Raw genomic sequence first — 13585 nt, forward strand, 5'->3', positions numbered from 1 at the left:
GCCTGAGGGAGCGGCGGAACCGAAACCTGCTCCGCCCTCCCTCAGGGCGATCGCTACCGCCACGGGGGAGCTCGGCGGTACCGCAGCGTCCCTGCCGAGCTGTCACTGCCGGCAGGGCCGGGACCCCACCGCGCCCAGTCCCGCAGAGCCTGAGGGAACGCGCGGACCCCGCCGCGCGCCGCATCCGCCGCCGAGCCCCCCTCCCTCAGGCGCGAGATGCTCCTGCCATTGGCGCAGCTGCCTGCCCCCTAGGGCGGCAGCCAATGAGCGCCGCCGAGCTAGCGCGCTGTAACCCTATCGGGCGTGAGTGAACGCGTCCTACCCAATGACCGCGCGGCGTCCGCGCCGCGCGCTATCCATTGGCTGCGGCGGCGGCCGCCGCCGCCCAATGGGAGCGCAGGAGGGTGAGGGGAAGGCGCATGCAGCGGGTGCCGCCTTCCCTTTGCGGAGCGCTCTGGTGCGGCGCGGACCAGCTCTGCTGCTGCTCCCTTCTCCGGCCACCATGGCGTTGCTCAGCAGTTGACGTTGGGTTTCTCCCCTTTTTACCTTTTCCTCTTTCTCCAGCCCCTCTCTTCCCCCCTTCCCCGGCTCCCGGCTCAGGCACGTAGGCGGCCGGTACCGGAGACGCCGGGTCCCCGACCCCTCCCGTCCCCTCCCCGCCCCTCAGGAACAGGCTGTAGGAGTCGGGCCGGGCGGCTGCCGGAGGCGCCATGAACATCATCATCGGCATCGGCGGGTGAGAGCGGTGGGATGGGCGGGGTGGGGGTGCTGGGCCTGGGCGCGATTCCCCCCCCCCCGGCCCTCCTCGTGCCGCAGCGGCGCGAGCGCGGGGGAGCGGGCAGCGCGCGCACGTGTCCCGCCGCGGTCGCCGACGGCCGGTGTCTCCTCGCCGCAGGGTGACCAACGGCGGGAAGACCACCCTGACCCGCCGGCTGATGCAGGCCCTGCCCAACTGCAGCGTGGTGCACCAGGATGACTTCTTCAAGGTGAGGCGGGCGCCGGCCGCCCTCTGCAGGGCGGGGGAAGGCGAGGGGTGACCCTCGCCCGCTTCCGCCCGCTCGCCTTGGCGCCTTGCCCGCCGCCTGCGCCTCCCGGCCCGCTCCTCTCCTTCCCCGAACCGGCCGCGGCGGAGCCTCGGCAGCGCTCGGCTGGGGTGGCTGCGTCGCTGCTGGATAAGCCGGCGCTGTAATGCGTCTGGGTGACTTTCCATTTTCTTGGAGTGCTGCTATACGGTGTGCTTGTGTCGGTGGGAAGATAGAGGAGCAGGCTGCTTATCTTAGCCTTGTTACTACTGCTTTTTATCTGCATGCAGAGAAACCTGGTGGAGGGTTAAGATTCCTCTTCCTAGCTTCAGGGTTCGGATCTTCAATCTTGCTTTGAAGTGGGTATCAAGCTTCCCAATAGCTGTCCTGACCAAGCAGTTTTTTTTTTCTTATCACTGTTTCAGCCCCAAGATGAAATAGAAGTTGAAGATGGGTTTAAACAGTATGATGGTAAGGCTTTGCAACAGTGTTATCAAAGTGTAACTCAAAAACTTTTGAGTATTTTGATGCTTTACATGTGCTATTTTTGTACTGATTATTACTAGATGATACCTAAGTACTTCTTAATGATAGTTTTCTGTTTTGTCTTAGTGATAAGTGCATTGGATATGGAAGCTATGATGAGTACCATAAACGCTTGGATAAAAAACCCAGTCAAGTTTGAACGTTCTCATGGGATCAACAACACACTGGATGCCCAAATCTTACAAGATAAAGAGGGAGGAGATGAAACAATCCACATTCTTATTGTTGAAGGCTTTCTACTTTACACCTACAGGTAATCAAATGTGACTTCATATTGGGCAAAACTCTGAGGGAATAAAAAGATGTGTCCTAAACAAAGAGTTAGCAGCTGGTACTGACTGCTGCTGAGTTTAGGTGTCACAGTCTGAAGATAGCTCTAGGTACAGGAAATAGATGTAGTTTTACTTTTCCATTTTTTGCTACTAATCAAACAGTCCATCTGTAACTAAATGTATCTCTTTCAGGCCATTGATTGACGTATTCCACCATCGGTACTTTCTTTCCATTCCATATGAAGAGTGTAAAAGGAGAAGGAGGTAAGTTTATCTTTCCCAGTTCCCTTGCTAGCCCAATAACATCTTACTGTCTTCAAGGCTTTGTTTCTCTTTAAAAGTTTTAGATACGAAAGCTTAAACACTAGTGTAGCTGCTGTATTAGAAGACTGTAGCTTTCTACCAAACTATTGTGCGTGTGAGACTAATGCTCAGTTTCAGTGCAGATCTTTCAAGAGGCTTTCTCCCTTTCTGGTTCTCCAGTGGTTCCCAGGTCCTGAACTGTCCTGGGGTTTTATATCTGGCTGTACTGTTGTACACGTATGCTGTTATTAATCCAAATGTGTTAAACTTGAAAAACTTGCATTTCAGAGGAATAACCAGGTGGCTATTTTACCCAAATTTCTGCTGAAGCCTTAAGGGAAGGTTATTCATCAATATTAAGATAAGTCAGTCTTAGGAATCCTTTTTTAATCTTGAATATTTTGGACTAACACATCAAATTCCAACTCTTTAGGGATATCTTTATACTTGCAGCTATGCTAAAGACTGACTTTTGGTAAGCTTAGAAACTACATTAGAGGCAGTGGGCTCAGGCAGTAGAGAAACTGAATGAACTATCTGTCATTTCCCTAAACTGTTATTAGCCTACTCTTGAATAACAATGTCTTAATTTATAGTTCAAGGAATTACACCGTACCTGATCCACCTGGACTGTTCGATGGCCACGTTTGGCCTATGTATGTAAAGCACAGGAAAATAATGGAAGATCTTGGAGTTGATGTGGGTAAGTCTTTAATAACAGAAGCACTTTTGAAAGATTGCTTTATGAGAGTGCTTTTCAAACCTGGGATCTACAGTGGTTAGATGCATGAGAGGAGTTGAAGCAGGTGGATGGGAATGTATTTCTCTGATACCAGCGAAGTGCATGCTCTTTAAATTAGGATCTGGCAGGTTTACAGAAACATTCAGTTATAGCTCTGTTATTTTACTTTGTTACTTTAAGTGCACTTGAATGGAACAAAATCAAAGGAGGAGCTGTTTAATGATGTGTACGGACAGATCCAGAATAAGATTGAAGAATTACTTAACATGCAGGTACATGTTCATACTTAAAATTGCAATCCTTTTAAAGGCTATGCCAAAAAACATGAAGCTATAATTTGAAATATGTTCATATATGTCTTTCTGTTTAGAAATAAGCTGCTGTGGATGATTCTTGGGTGAAGATGATTCCTGTTTGCTCTGCGCTGTCTACCTGACTGCCACTAAAGTTCCAGCTTCTGTGAAGACTCTCAACTCAAATTTGTCTTTTGTTCAATCTTCCCTTGAAACGGAGTTACATGTGGTCATGATTAAAAAGCACTTCCCCCTTGTCTGTCCTCTTAATTTGTGTTTCAGCCTAGTATATGGCCCCAGATTCTCTCAGTCTTCTCCCAATTGTCACTCTATTGGAAATTCTTTTCACTAAGTTGTTAACCTGTGAGAGTAAAATATGGTGCCACTGATGTGAAGTGGCACAACTATCCTAGGAGAGCGTGTATACGCGTGTGTGCATATATACACGCATACACTGCTTAGAGTTCTTTTCTTTCAGTAACCTGCATGAATTTCCATAATCCGTGCTTTTTGATGAAGAAATGAGGACAGGTTTTCCCCTTCCAAAATGAGAGAACAAAAGGAGATTTTCAGGCTGCTTTACTAGCATTGAATTATTCTCTTAAATCCAGTGCATGCATTGATCCTCAGATGTGGATAATTCAGTTTAGAGTGAGGGGAAAAAACTTTACATATAGAACAGTTTTAAAATTATTGATTGAATAGAAGATTTCAGTAGTGTTCTGTAGCTTAAAGCAAGTTCATACTTAGATTCAAGCTCCTGTGTATGTACAGAAGTAGGTTAAGGTTTTGGTTTATATAGAAGAGCAGTGAAACTTAATCCCTAGTAGGAGGAAAAGTGAATTTAGGACGAAAGCTTGATTTAAAAAAAGTCTATCACGTAGTTGTCCGATAGGGAAGATGCGTCTTGATCCACTGTGAAGCGCGTCCTTCAAAAAGGTTTTGCCAACACTGAACCAGCAGTTACTTCAAGCCCAGATGCATTAGCTTCCTGACAGGAGCTGGTCCTCCCCAATATCCCCTAGAAATGGAGAAAGTATTCCATCAAGTTTTACATACGTACTCTCAAAGTAGGGTTCGAGGGGAGTGTTTTTGTTTTACTCTCATAAGATACCCTGCTTGCTGAGAGATGAGCATCAGGGGGTTGTTCTGGAGCATCAGCCTTGGGCAAGGGTGCCCTTCTGTATAATTCAAGCCTATTCTGCTTGAACAAAGCCGTTATTAGCAAAGTGCCCAGAATCCTCAGAAAGTTCGTCTTAGTCATGACTGAGGATGCTCTTTTTGTGCTACTCTACGAAGGAACTAAGCCAGAACGGTATCTCTACTTGCCTTTTTTCTGGATAATGACAGCAGCTCCGCCTGCTCAGAATTTAAATACTTACTTAAGTAGCATATTCCAGTAGAGAAAAGGCATCATATCGGCTTTCATATGGTACATGGTTACTCTCTCCTTGCTCTGGTCAATGGGAAAGGTCTCCAAAGGCTGAGCGTCGTAGTCAAATTCTGCTAGAATCACCTTGTTGTAGCCTGTTACTAGCGGGCAGGAAGTATATCCGTCATACTGCAATGAAGAATATCCCCTTTTCATTAATCTGAGTAAAGCCTAAATGCTGAGGCATTATAAGCTATATGGTTAACATTCCTATTTCAAAATAAGTTACTATGTATGAGGTTTCTGCGTTTATAGCATTAATACCAGCGAGGTTGGAAGGCTGCTAAGCCAGTTATGGTTTAATAACCATAAAACTAAGCCATTTTATTTCAAATGTAGATTTGCTTAAATTAGAACTAGCCTAAAACAATAGGACTTTGTGTCATTAATTGCTGGCTATTATTGTACCCAGCAGAATAGGTGGCCACTAGATGAGGATAAGAGCTGGTGCTAGCTTTAACAGACAGTATATTAAGAGGATCTTCATTGTAGTTGTCAAAATTTCCAGAGGATCACAGGAGTATGGATGATGATACTCAGGTTATTACCCCAAGGAATATTAATTCAGAAGCCATATGTAAAATGAAAGCCAAGTCTCAAAGAGAAATTTGAACATTGTTATAGACTTGACAGCTGTAGTACAAAACCTTCAATTTAACTCCTTAAAAGATCGTGTTCTGTTCAGGGGAGGCAAGCTTCACGTAGTAGAGGTGTGTAAAGTTTGAAGGGTTTTCTTGCAGTAGGGATTATACTACTCAAGTTTTGCTCTAAATAAGTCACTCGCGTTGGTGAAGAGCCCAGATTAATGAGCCTTTCAACTTCTTTCAGCTCAGAACTCAAGGAATTAAATGGATAATATTTTTAACAGCAGTATCAAGCATATGAATTGTGCAACTGAAGTACTATTATGACATAGGGGATTTAGCCATTTAACAGCCCAGCCGCTGATGCAAAGCCCTTCCTGCCTTCCGGTTCACACGGTGTAGCTGCTTGCAAGACTTCCTGTATAAGAACTGAGAAAACATTCAAGATAACTTCTCCCTACGACAAGAACTATAGGTACCTTTTTAGTTGGCAACTGGTTCTTCATGACCAAGGAAATAGTTTTATCGAGCACTCCAGACTGGGCAGCTACATAAGGAAGAAAAAAACCAGTGTATTAAGGCTTTGTTTCAGGCAGCAATTATTGGCATTACTAGAGCAAGCAATACTAGCCAGGCATTTTGTTGGACAATTCAGCTGTAACTGAACTTGCGTGTCAAATCAGTTTGGGAAGTTTACAGTCCCAGGTAAAAAAAAAAACTACTACTTGGAATAATGCTTTGGCCTCACTGTTTCCAACGTGCTTAAGTTTAATGAAAGTTGAGCTGTATGGTTTTAGCCTATACCTGTTCTCCTATGCCAAACTATACTTGCTCAGTCTTCACAAACACTAAGACTGGAGTATTGTTTCATTTTGAGTGCTGTGAAGGAAGTGTTCTAGACCCGTTTGCTGGAATAGTTGACCATGCTATTCTTCAAGTTATACCAATAACGTACTGTATAGCCTTCTTTTTTCCACCCTCTTTACATTTTTTTTTCAGTTGTGAGACCATATGCCTACAGTGTTTTTATACTGGACCCTGTGGCTACAAGTACAGAACATGCAATTCTTCAACAGTGACTTATCAGTTGGCTGACAGGTATGCATGAGCTTCTAAGATAGAGCTGAAAGTTTTGTTACTGAATGATGACGGAGTGCAAGAGTACGCTCATTCTATGCCATTCCGTGAACACAAGAAACAGAATTAGTTCCTCTGTGAGGCACTTGGAACAAGAGAACTGGAGGTTAATGCCATCAGCAGCCTCTGTAACTAATTATTTGGCCCAGGAGTCTTGGGTCTTTTTGGAAACCGAAATAATCAAAGCCAAGACCTCAGGAGTAACAAACTAAACAAAAAAGCTTACTGTCACTCTCACAATTCTCATTGCACGCACAAACACACACACGCAAGTTTACCTACAGCTGCAGCAGTTTTTGATGTTGGAAGGTTGGTGCAGTCTCCAATACCAAACACATTAGGATACTTTTTATGTTGTAGAGTTTCCTTATTTACATCCACCCAGCCAATTTCATCGGCGACAGGACTGTTGATAAGTACATCAGGTGGCCCCATTGGCGGTGTGACATGGAGCATTTCATACTAGACAGAAAGAAAAGGCACTCAATGGGTTAGTTTATCAGAGTAAATCATACCCGTGTTGATAGAAGACGGTAAGAGCAGTGCAGGGAAGGGTTTTCTTAGTTTGTTAGCTTTTTTTTTTAAACAGAAATACATAGAATGAAACCTTGCTCTCAAATTTTAAATGCATCCTTTTATTAATATGAGCCTTCTCAGGCAACTCTGTAACAGCAATTTGCTTTCCTCCATATACATCTGAGACTCTCCCCAGGTTATACTAACAAGGCACACTGGACTCAAGATGTGGTTTATGAAGTATTTTTTTCTTCTCTCAACCATAGTTTCAAACTTTTAAAATCTGCTACAGTTAGAGATGGTGCTTTAAAGAGGCAAAGGCAGTATACAACGAAGCAGATGTGTTATTCTAGTGCAGCTGTTATGGTACAGTATAGAAGGGAAAGAAACAGGACCAAGCTAGAGGTCTGAAAGCTCCTGACCTGATGAACTTCAGTCACTCCGGGTTTGTCCAGGTTTTCAAACACAGCTTCCTGCTTGTCTGCTCGAACTTCTACAAGGTTGCGCTTATAATTAACAGCAATATTCCTCTCCTTGATTATTTCAAGTAATGCATCAGCATACTTCTTGACACCAAAAATGACACCAAGTGAAGTGTTGAACATAATGTTTGCTTTGGAACGTTTTCCTGTCTGCACAGAGAGATCAAATTAACCTTTTTTATTAAAAAACTGTAACAAGCTAGCAGAGACCATAGAACTGTGCTGTACTACTGAAGAGCTGACAGAACTATTAATGCAGTTCAGCAATTAATGAAGTATTAACATTAGAACTCTCGAGATACAGCTATTTCACACCATATTAGACGCTAGACAAGATAATCCTTGCTCTTTCTGAGTGAGGTACTGAAATTACCCCCCTGCCAAATTGCTACTGGGAAGAGGTGGGTGCAACTCACTGAGGAACTGCTGTGTGCAGGTCCAGCACTTGTAGCAGCTGAGCATTATATCGCTTTCTGACACCTTCAGTTCTATGCATTATTCAGATACTCGCCCAGCTCGTGAAACTTAAACGCATATGAAGCCTGAGACACTTCCACTTGGAGTTGTCTGTTGTTTCTACTAAGCTTGCTTTAACAGCCTGGCTAAGACTCCTCCTGATGCCGAGACGGTGTCCCACAAGGAGCAAGCACAGCCCCTTTTCAGACTAGCAGGAAGACAAATGGCAACAGGTATTAAGTACTTAAAGTAACAAGAATTACTTCATTCCAGCCAGCATCATTTTAATGCACCACTTGGAAGTTATAAATTAGGCTGAGAAGACTTGTATCTGTAGCTCACCAGAAGCAGAGTAAGCAGTTATTTCCTTATGGATTCTGAATTCTACAAGTTTGTCCAGTGTTAAATATATGCTAAATATTTATGTACAATTCAGCTTCATTTATTATACATTAATAATAGAAAAAGCAACGCAGTCACTTTAATAATCCTGAGTCCCATTCCTCTCGTGTTTTTTATTTGTTTTAAAGATAATATGAACCCCTTAGAACAAGCCTGCCTTCCTACTGTGGGAAGAAGCACTGGCAGAGAGAGTAAAATACTTACTTTCCTCCAGTAGGCCTCTGATAAATACATGATCTTCTGAGGAGCCCCCGCACACTTCACTGGAGTATTTGGAAAAGTGAAGATAGCGTTTCCTTCCTTGAAATCTTGTAAAGCTTTCCATGTTTTCTCTACCGTATGAACTGAATAATTGGAACCTATTTTAGGGTGATGAAAACCCTCAGGCAAGCCTTTGATCTAAGAAAATGAAATTAAGGTTTAAAGTACAGATAGCAAAAATTTTGTCATCATTGTCAAGTACTAAATGCAGACTTGAGAAACAGCTGTTTAAGAAGCCGCAAGCAAAAAGAAAGCCCATACCTACTTACTAGTTGGCATTTTTGACAAGAAGCCTGGCAATCAAACAGGTATCTCCATTAGAATTTAGTAGATGATTTAGTAGATCTGACATTTACTGAAATGATCTGGTCTGCAACATCTGTAGCATAAATGTGCAGTGCAGACCCACTTTTTGTAGACTAGTGCATGAAATTCAGAGTAAGAATATATAAAGTCACTGCTCCATCACTTTAAGTAAAAATCACGTAAAAAAAAAAAAAAGGTGTTACAAAAATTTATAAGGTGAATGAAATTTTTCAGTAGTCAGTTGCAGATACCTGGATTTCCTACGGTTATTTTAACTTGACTGTCTCCAAGAATTATTTCCCTACTACTCCTCCTATGCCTGAGCATCTGGTTGTGAGAAAGGGGGTTGTCCCCACTTCAAAATAACTCTGGAAGAAAACGGAGTCATGTTACATACACTACAACGTGTTTGGGACATTACACTCTACACCAGAGGTATGCTGTTGGTGAATACAAGTAAGAGAAAACACCCCTCTTTTTAAACTGGCCGCTTTCATTTTAAAGCCATATAAACCTGTTGCTATGAATTTTATTCACTACAGAGTAATAGTGATTAGCTGTATTACATGGCTTCTACTACTGAATACTGAATTGAGTTTCATCAGGTTGTACTGAAGAGATATAAACGAAGACTGAGAGGGTGACTGAACACAATGCAACTCCTCGTTCCACTGACCTAATCAGCAGAATTTATCTGGTGTGACTATAGTTAACTAAGACCAGCTCTTGTTTACGTATGTCTTGGGAGCTATTCAAAGAGATACTCAAATATATTATCAGGTACTAGATCATATTCAGGTCAGGTTAAAACCATGAGAGTCAAATCGCTCAAACATCTTGCCTTTGTGCTTTCCTCCTCCTACACATCACTACGGTCATTCTCGTGCCATACAATGGTATTAACATTTTCCTCTGAGTGCCACTGTATAAAGTGTACAGGAAACCCAATAGAGGGGAAGGGCCCCAGTGCCTGTTTAAACACAAGCGTGGTAACTCGGCTGGTCCCTTCTGAAGTCCATCCTTTAAGAAAGGTGAGGGTGGGTCAAATTTTATTGACTGCTGTGTGTTCCTCACTTCTGTTTCCATTAGAGATGCTTGGAACTACAGTCAGCATACCTTATTATCTCATTATTACAGACTACCTTTAAGTTCCACATTTAACTCTTTGCCCCATCTGCTGATATTGCCATAGAGATGCAGCAAAGCTGTCTTAAAAGACCTTCCCAAGGGTAATTTGGGTTATTACATAGAGATCTGTGGAAGGAATAAAGTCATTAGGCTGTCTTCTGGCTCTTTAAGTCATATTAGCATTCAATATCCGGCAGTAAAAAAAGTGTACTGAAAAGCCATTTACTTTAGTGAAACATAAGGGTATGTGATGCCATTAACACTAGTAAAAACATGATTACTGTAAAACAAATACCTTTTCGTAATGCAGACTAATCCCAAGGGCAATTATCAGATACTTGTAAGATATCTGTTGTGTAAGGGGGAAAAAACAAAAAAGAAAAGTATTTTAGACAAAACCCAAAACATTACCTCAAAGCAAATTTAACTTACCTGACAGCAACAAAGTAATAAGGGAAGGAGATATAGGGGGCATTAGTAAGGTACATGTTAAGCTATAAAAATAACTTATAGTTAAAATGCTAACTGCATTACGAGTTATACAGACAGCCTTTGCTCTACGCAAAACTAAGTGTCTGGAGCAAAATATTCTGTCTTTTGTGTTCAGTTTACTATAAATAGGGAAAGGACTTATGAAAACTGTATTTTAAATTGATGTTATTCTAACCTAGTTATCTATAACAATTTCTATTAGAAACAGACTTCAGGATCAAGTATTTCTGATAAGACTAAGTGGAATTTCCTGGCCTCCTAGACGCTGGAGGAAGGTCTTGCTCAATAGGTAGTTCCAAGGGGATCTGCAGAAGGTGGACAGACAACTCATGACATAGAATAAGAGACTAGGAATAACTTGGTTTTTAAAAACATTATTACCTTGATATCATTCTCCAGCCAAACGCAGTTCTTATCTGGATCCAGTGCTGTAACTCGAGATTTGATCCACTCAACACCTTTAGGCATTACGCTTCCTGTTGGACGGGCAGAAGCTGCCAGCCGCTTTGCACCACCACCAACCAGGGTCCACAGCGGCTGATAGTAATGAGTCTGAAAGAAATGTTCAAACGGATATTTAAGAACTGTTTAAAGGGACTTTAAGATGGAAGCACGTCACTCCAATTTGGAAGCAACGTGCTCTTAACGGTGTATTATTCTTAACAAAAGAAGCTGTATAAATAAGCAAGAGTTTTGCATGACCAAGCTGGAGGGATGCGTGGATCTCTGTCATGAAGCAACCAATTTAATGCAAAGCCTTCTAAAAGATGGCCAGTTGGCTTCCTCTCCACAGTTAAAAACATGTGTGGTCCAATTCTCATGCCTCTGCAACCTATCTGGTCACATGTAAAACACTTACTCTTTTCAAGGCTTTACAGCCGAGGAAGACTTACCTTACTGGGCTCAACAACAGCCACATTTTCTGCCCCCACTTTCCTCTTCATCCGAGCACTCATGGTGATTCCACCAGCACCTCCACCCAACACAAGTACTTCATAGTAATCCTTGGCAGCACACCTGGCTGCTGTATGCAAGCCGAAGGAGCTCATCTTCTGCATTCCTGGTTTCAGCAGCCATACTCCAGGACGGAGACAGGAACAAGAGGACACTACTCCAATTGCTGACATCTTTCAGTAAGTGGGAAGCTACAAGATAAGGAAAGGCAGGAGTAACAATTACAGAAGGTAGAATTTATATTTATTTATATGTCTGGATGAGTCTTCAAGGCAAGAATAATAACACTAAACCTTTGTTGCAGCTAAACCACGAGTTCGCAAATGGATTGTAATCAATTCGGGGAAGGAAAAAAAAAAAAAAAAAAAGAAGGTCAATCATGGCATCTGCCAGGAAATGGAAAAAATAGAAACAAGCAAATTAATTCTAACAAAGCCTAAAAACATTTTCTGATTATCATGGCAGGAAAGTGTATCTGATCCAATAGCACAGGCGATGCTTCTGCTGTAACTCGAGCTGTAATATTACAATCCTGAAGAGACAAGTTCCGCAAAAAGGAAGAAGAATTTGCAAGGTATTGTGCATCACTGAAACACTGAACAAGGCAGTTGTGTGAACACACCGAGTGCCATTCCGCTCACTGTGACATGTCAGCCAAACACATCATTACGTTCGTACTTCAATGTTACGATGTACCAGCATGTGCACACACCAGACATACCCCTTCTCGGTGACTCCCAGGGGTGCAAACCATCAGGGTAAGCTTTGAGCAAGGGCCTGCGTAGTAGTCTGTCCTTGCAGGAGATGTAGTGAGCCCTAAGCTTGATAGGAAAACAAAGTTAAATGGAACAAGAGTTTACGTCTTCCTAGATGTGGGATCTTTGACTGTACCCCAACTACTTAGTTCTGTAGCCACGGTCACTTCAGCTTTTACATCACCAAAGGAGGTGGAAACAAAGGTCAGAAATCCATACTTATCCCTGCTAGAGCTGCACCCCGTCACCTGACAAGTGAGAGCCAGAACCCTAAAGCATGATACATCCCGACAATTGTAGCACTGGAAATGCAATTGTGTTATCTAGAAGACGGTCAAGGTTAACCCATATTTCTCTCCCTCTGCTACAGTGAACAAGAAGTTTTCCTGTTCTAAATCCACTGTTTGCACACAATGAACATGAGGTTTTGGCTTTTCAGTAATAAAACTGATATAAACTCATTTTAATTCAGTTCCTTATTGCCACATTGCCAATAAAGAATGAGTAACCATTGTAACCTGAAAAGCAACTTAAGACAAGACCTTCCCGTGTTCTATACCTGCTCCCCTTTTTTAATTCCTTGAGTCATCTGACAAGAATTCCAGCTTGTTCACTTAAAAGGGGCAGAACTCATTTATGGCACAGACAGAAGTCTGAAAACTAAACTAGAAACCTGAAATATTTTAAAGAAAATCTTCTAAGGTCAGCTTCAAAAATTCTCCACTATGCCAGATGTGGTTGAGCAATTCATTCTGCAACTTCATGTGCTATCTTAACATCCCTCATCTCCGTGTACCCCAAATTCTTTATGAAGTTCTATTGTTAACCCCTACAGCACTCTTAATTTGGGACAGAGGGGGAGAATCTCAAGAGGCGTCCACTGTAAAAACAATTGTAATTACTCTGTTTTACAGGAAGTTTCCAAGATGCAGACATATTTCCTCCACGCCCCCTTCAAAAAAAAAAAAAAACAAAAACAAAAACTAAACAACTCTAAAATGTTAGTTTCACTTTAGAAGGCTGTTTATCATCTATCTAGTGCAGGCAGTTATTTAAAGATATGGATAGACTGCTCAAGCAAAGGGAGGAAGCTGTTACAGCCTTAGAAATAAAAGTTACCTGATGGACATATGTCTTGCTTTCTCCAAGTCAGAGAGAGATGAATTGTGAAGCCTAAGTTCTGCAACTTCCGTCTGCGAGACGGTTTTAAGAGGGACAGCCTGTCTCCGGAAGCTCGTGAATGCAGGATTTTGGTTTGGGTTATATTACACAGAGACCAGGCACAGTGGCCGGCTGCTTGGCAACACACACCACCTCTGGACCAACAGAACAAGACTTCATTTTTGTAACGCTAACTAGGGAATAATTACCCTCTCTGACCAAAGAGATTTTGAAGTAAGCATACTTCTAAGCCCACACAAGATGCAGCTTAACTAACAGCAGTCTAACTGATGAGAATGCAGTATTATGTTGCTTCTAAGTTGTTTCAGAGTATACAGAAA

The 13585-nt window shown here is 42.6% G+C and overlaps 2 protein-coding genes across 4 annotated transcripts; one reads left to right on the forward strand and one right to left on the reverse strand.

The window, feature by feature from the left end:
- Window positions 1-380: 380 nt before the first annotated feature.
- On the forward strand, window positions 381-3800 carry LOC141470388 (nicotinamide riboside kinase 2-like). Of its 2 annotated transcripts, XM_074156392.1 has the most exons (9): window positions 439-524; window positions 668-736; window positions 896-986; window positions 1448-1493; window positions 1635-1821; window positions 2033-2104; window positions 2740-2846; window positions 3066-3157; window positions 3256-3800. In XM_074156392.1, exons 2-9 carry the CDS (start codon window positions 711-713, stop codon window positions 3259-3261), a joined length of 627 nt encoding a protein of 208 aa, XP_074012493.1. In that variant the 5' UTR covers window positions 439-524; window positions 668-710; the 3' UTR covers window positions 3262-3800. The 2 variants fall into 2 exon arrangements, with proteins under 2 accessions (XP_074012492.1, XP_074012493.1); XM_074156391.1 differs by having other exon boundaries at window positions 381-736.
- On the reverse strand, window positions 2840-12326 carry SQOR (sulfide quinone oxidoreductase). Of its 2 annotated transcripts, XM_074156390.1 has the most exons (9): window positions 11268-12326; window positions 10756-10926; window positions 10178-10231; window positions 8392-8586; window positions 7270-7479; window positions 6610-6793; window positions 5674-5741; window positions 4561-4739; window positions 2840-4199 (listed from the first exon to the last, which is right to left on the reverse strand). In XM_074156390.1, the coding sequence occupies exons 1-9, from the start codon at window positions 11499-11501 to the stop codon at window positions 4142-4144; spliced, it is 1353 nt and encodes a 450-aa protein (XP_074012491.1). In that variant the 5' UTR covers window positions 11502-12326; the 3' UTR covers window positions 2840-4141. The 2 variants fall into 2 exon arrangements, with proteins under 2 accessions (XP_074012491.1, XP_074012490.1); XM_074156389.1 differs by lacking the exon at window positions 10178-10231 and having other exon boundaries at window positions 11268-11501.
- Window positions 12327-13585: the final 1259 nt, after the last annotated feature.

The sequence above is a fragment of the Numenius arquata genome, chromosome 11 (assembly GCF_964106895.1).
Source record: "Numenius arquata chromosome 11, bNumArq3.hap1.1, whole genome shotgun sequence".
NCBI classification, from domain to species: domain Eukaryota; kingdom Metazoa; phylum Chordata; class Aves; order Charadriiformes; family Scolopacidae; genus Numenius; species Numenius arquata.

Bases quoted from the DNA above. Each gene is read 5' to 3' on its own strand.
- LOC141470388 (XM_074156391.1), top strand. From the start codon at position 711: ATGAACATCATCATCGGCATCGGCGG. The intron at 737-895 runs GTGAGAGCGGTG...TCCTCGCCGCAG, and splicing joins ATCATCATCGGCATCGGCGG to GGTGACCAACGGCGGGAAGA. The intron at 2,847-3,065 runs GTAAGTCTTTAA...TGTTACTTTAAG, and splicing joins AGATCTTGGAGTTGATGTGG to TGCACTTGAATGGAACAAAA.
- SQOR (XM_074156390.1), bottom strand. From the start codon at position 11,501: ATGTCAGCAATTGGAGTAGTGTCCTCTTGTTCCTGTCTCCGTCCTGGA. The intron at 10,927-11,267 runs GTAAGTCTTCCT...CATTTCTTTCAG, and splicing joins CTGTTGTTGAGCCCAGTAAG to ACTCATTACTATCAGCCGCT. The intron at 10,232-10,755 runs GTAATAATGTTT...CTTACACAACAG, and splicing joins GGCTGGAGAATGATATCAAG to ATATCTTACAAGTATCTGAT.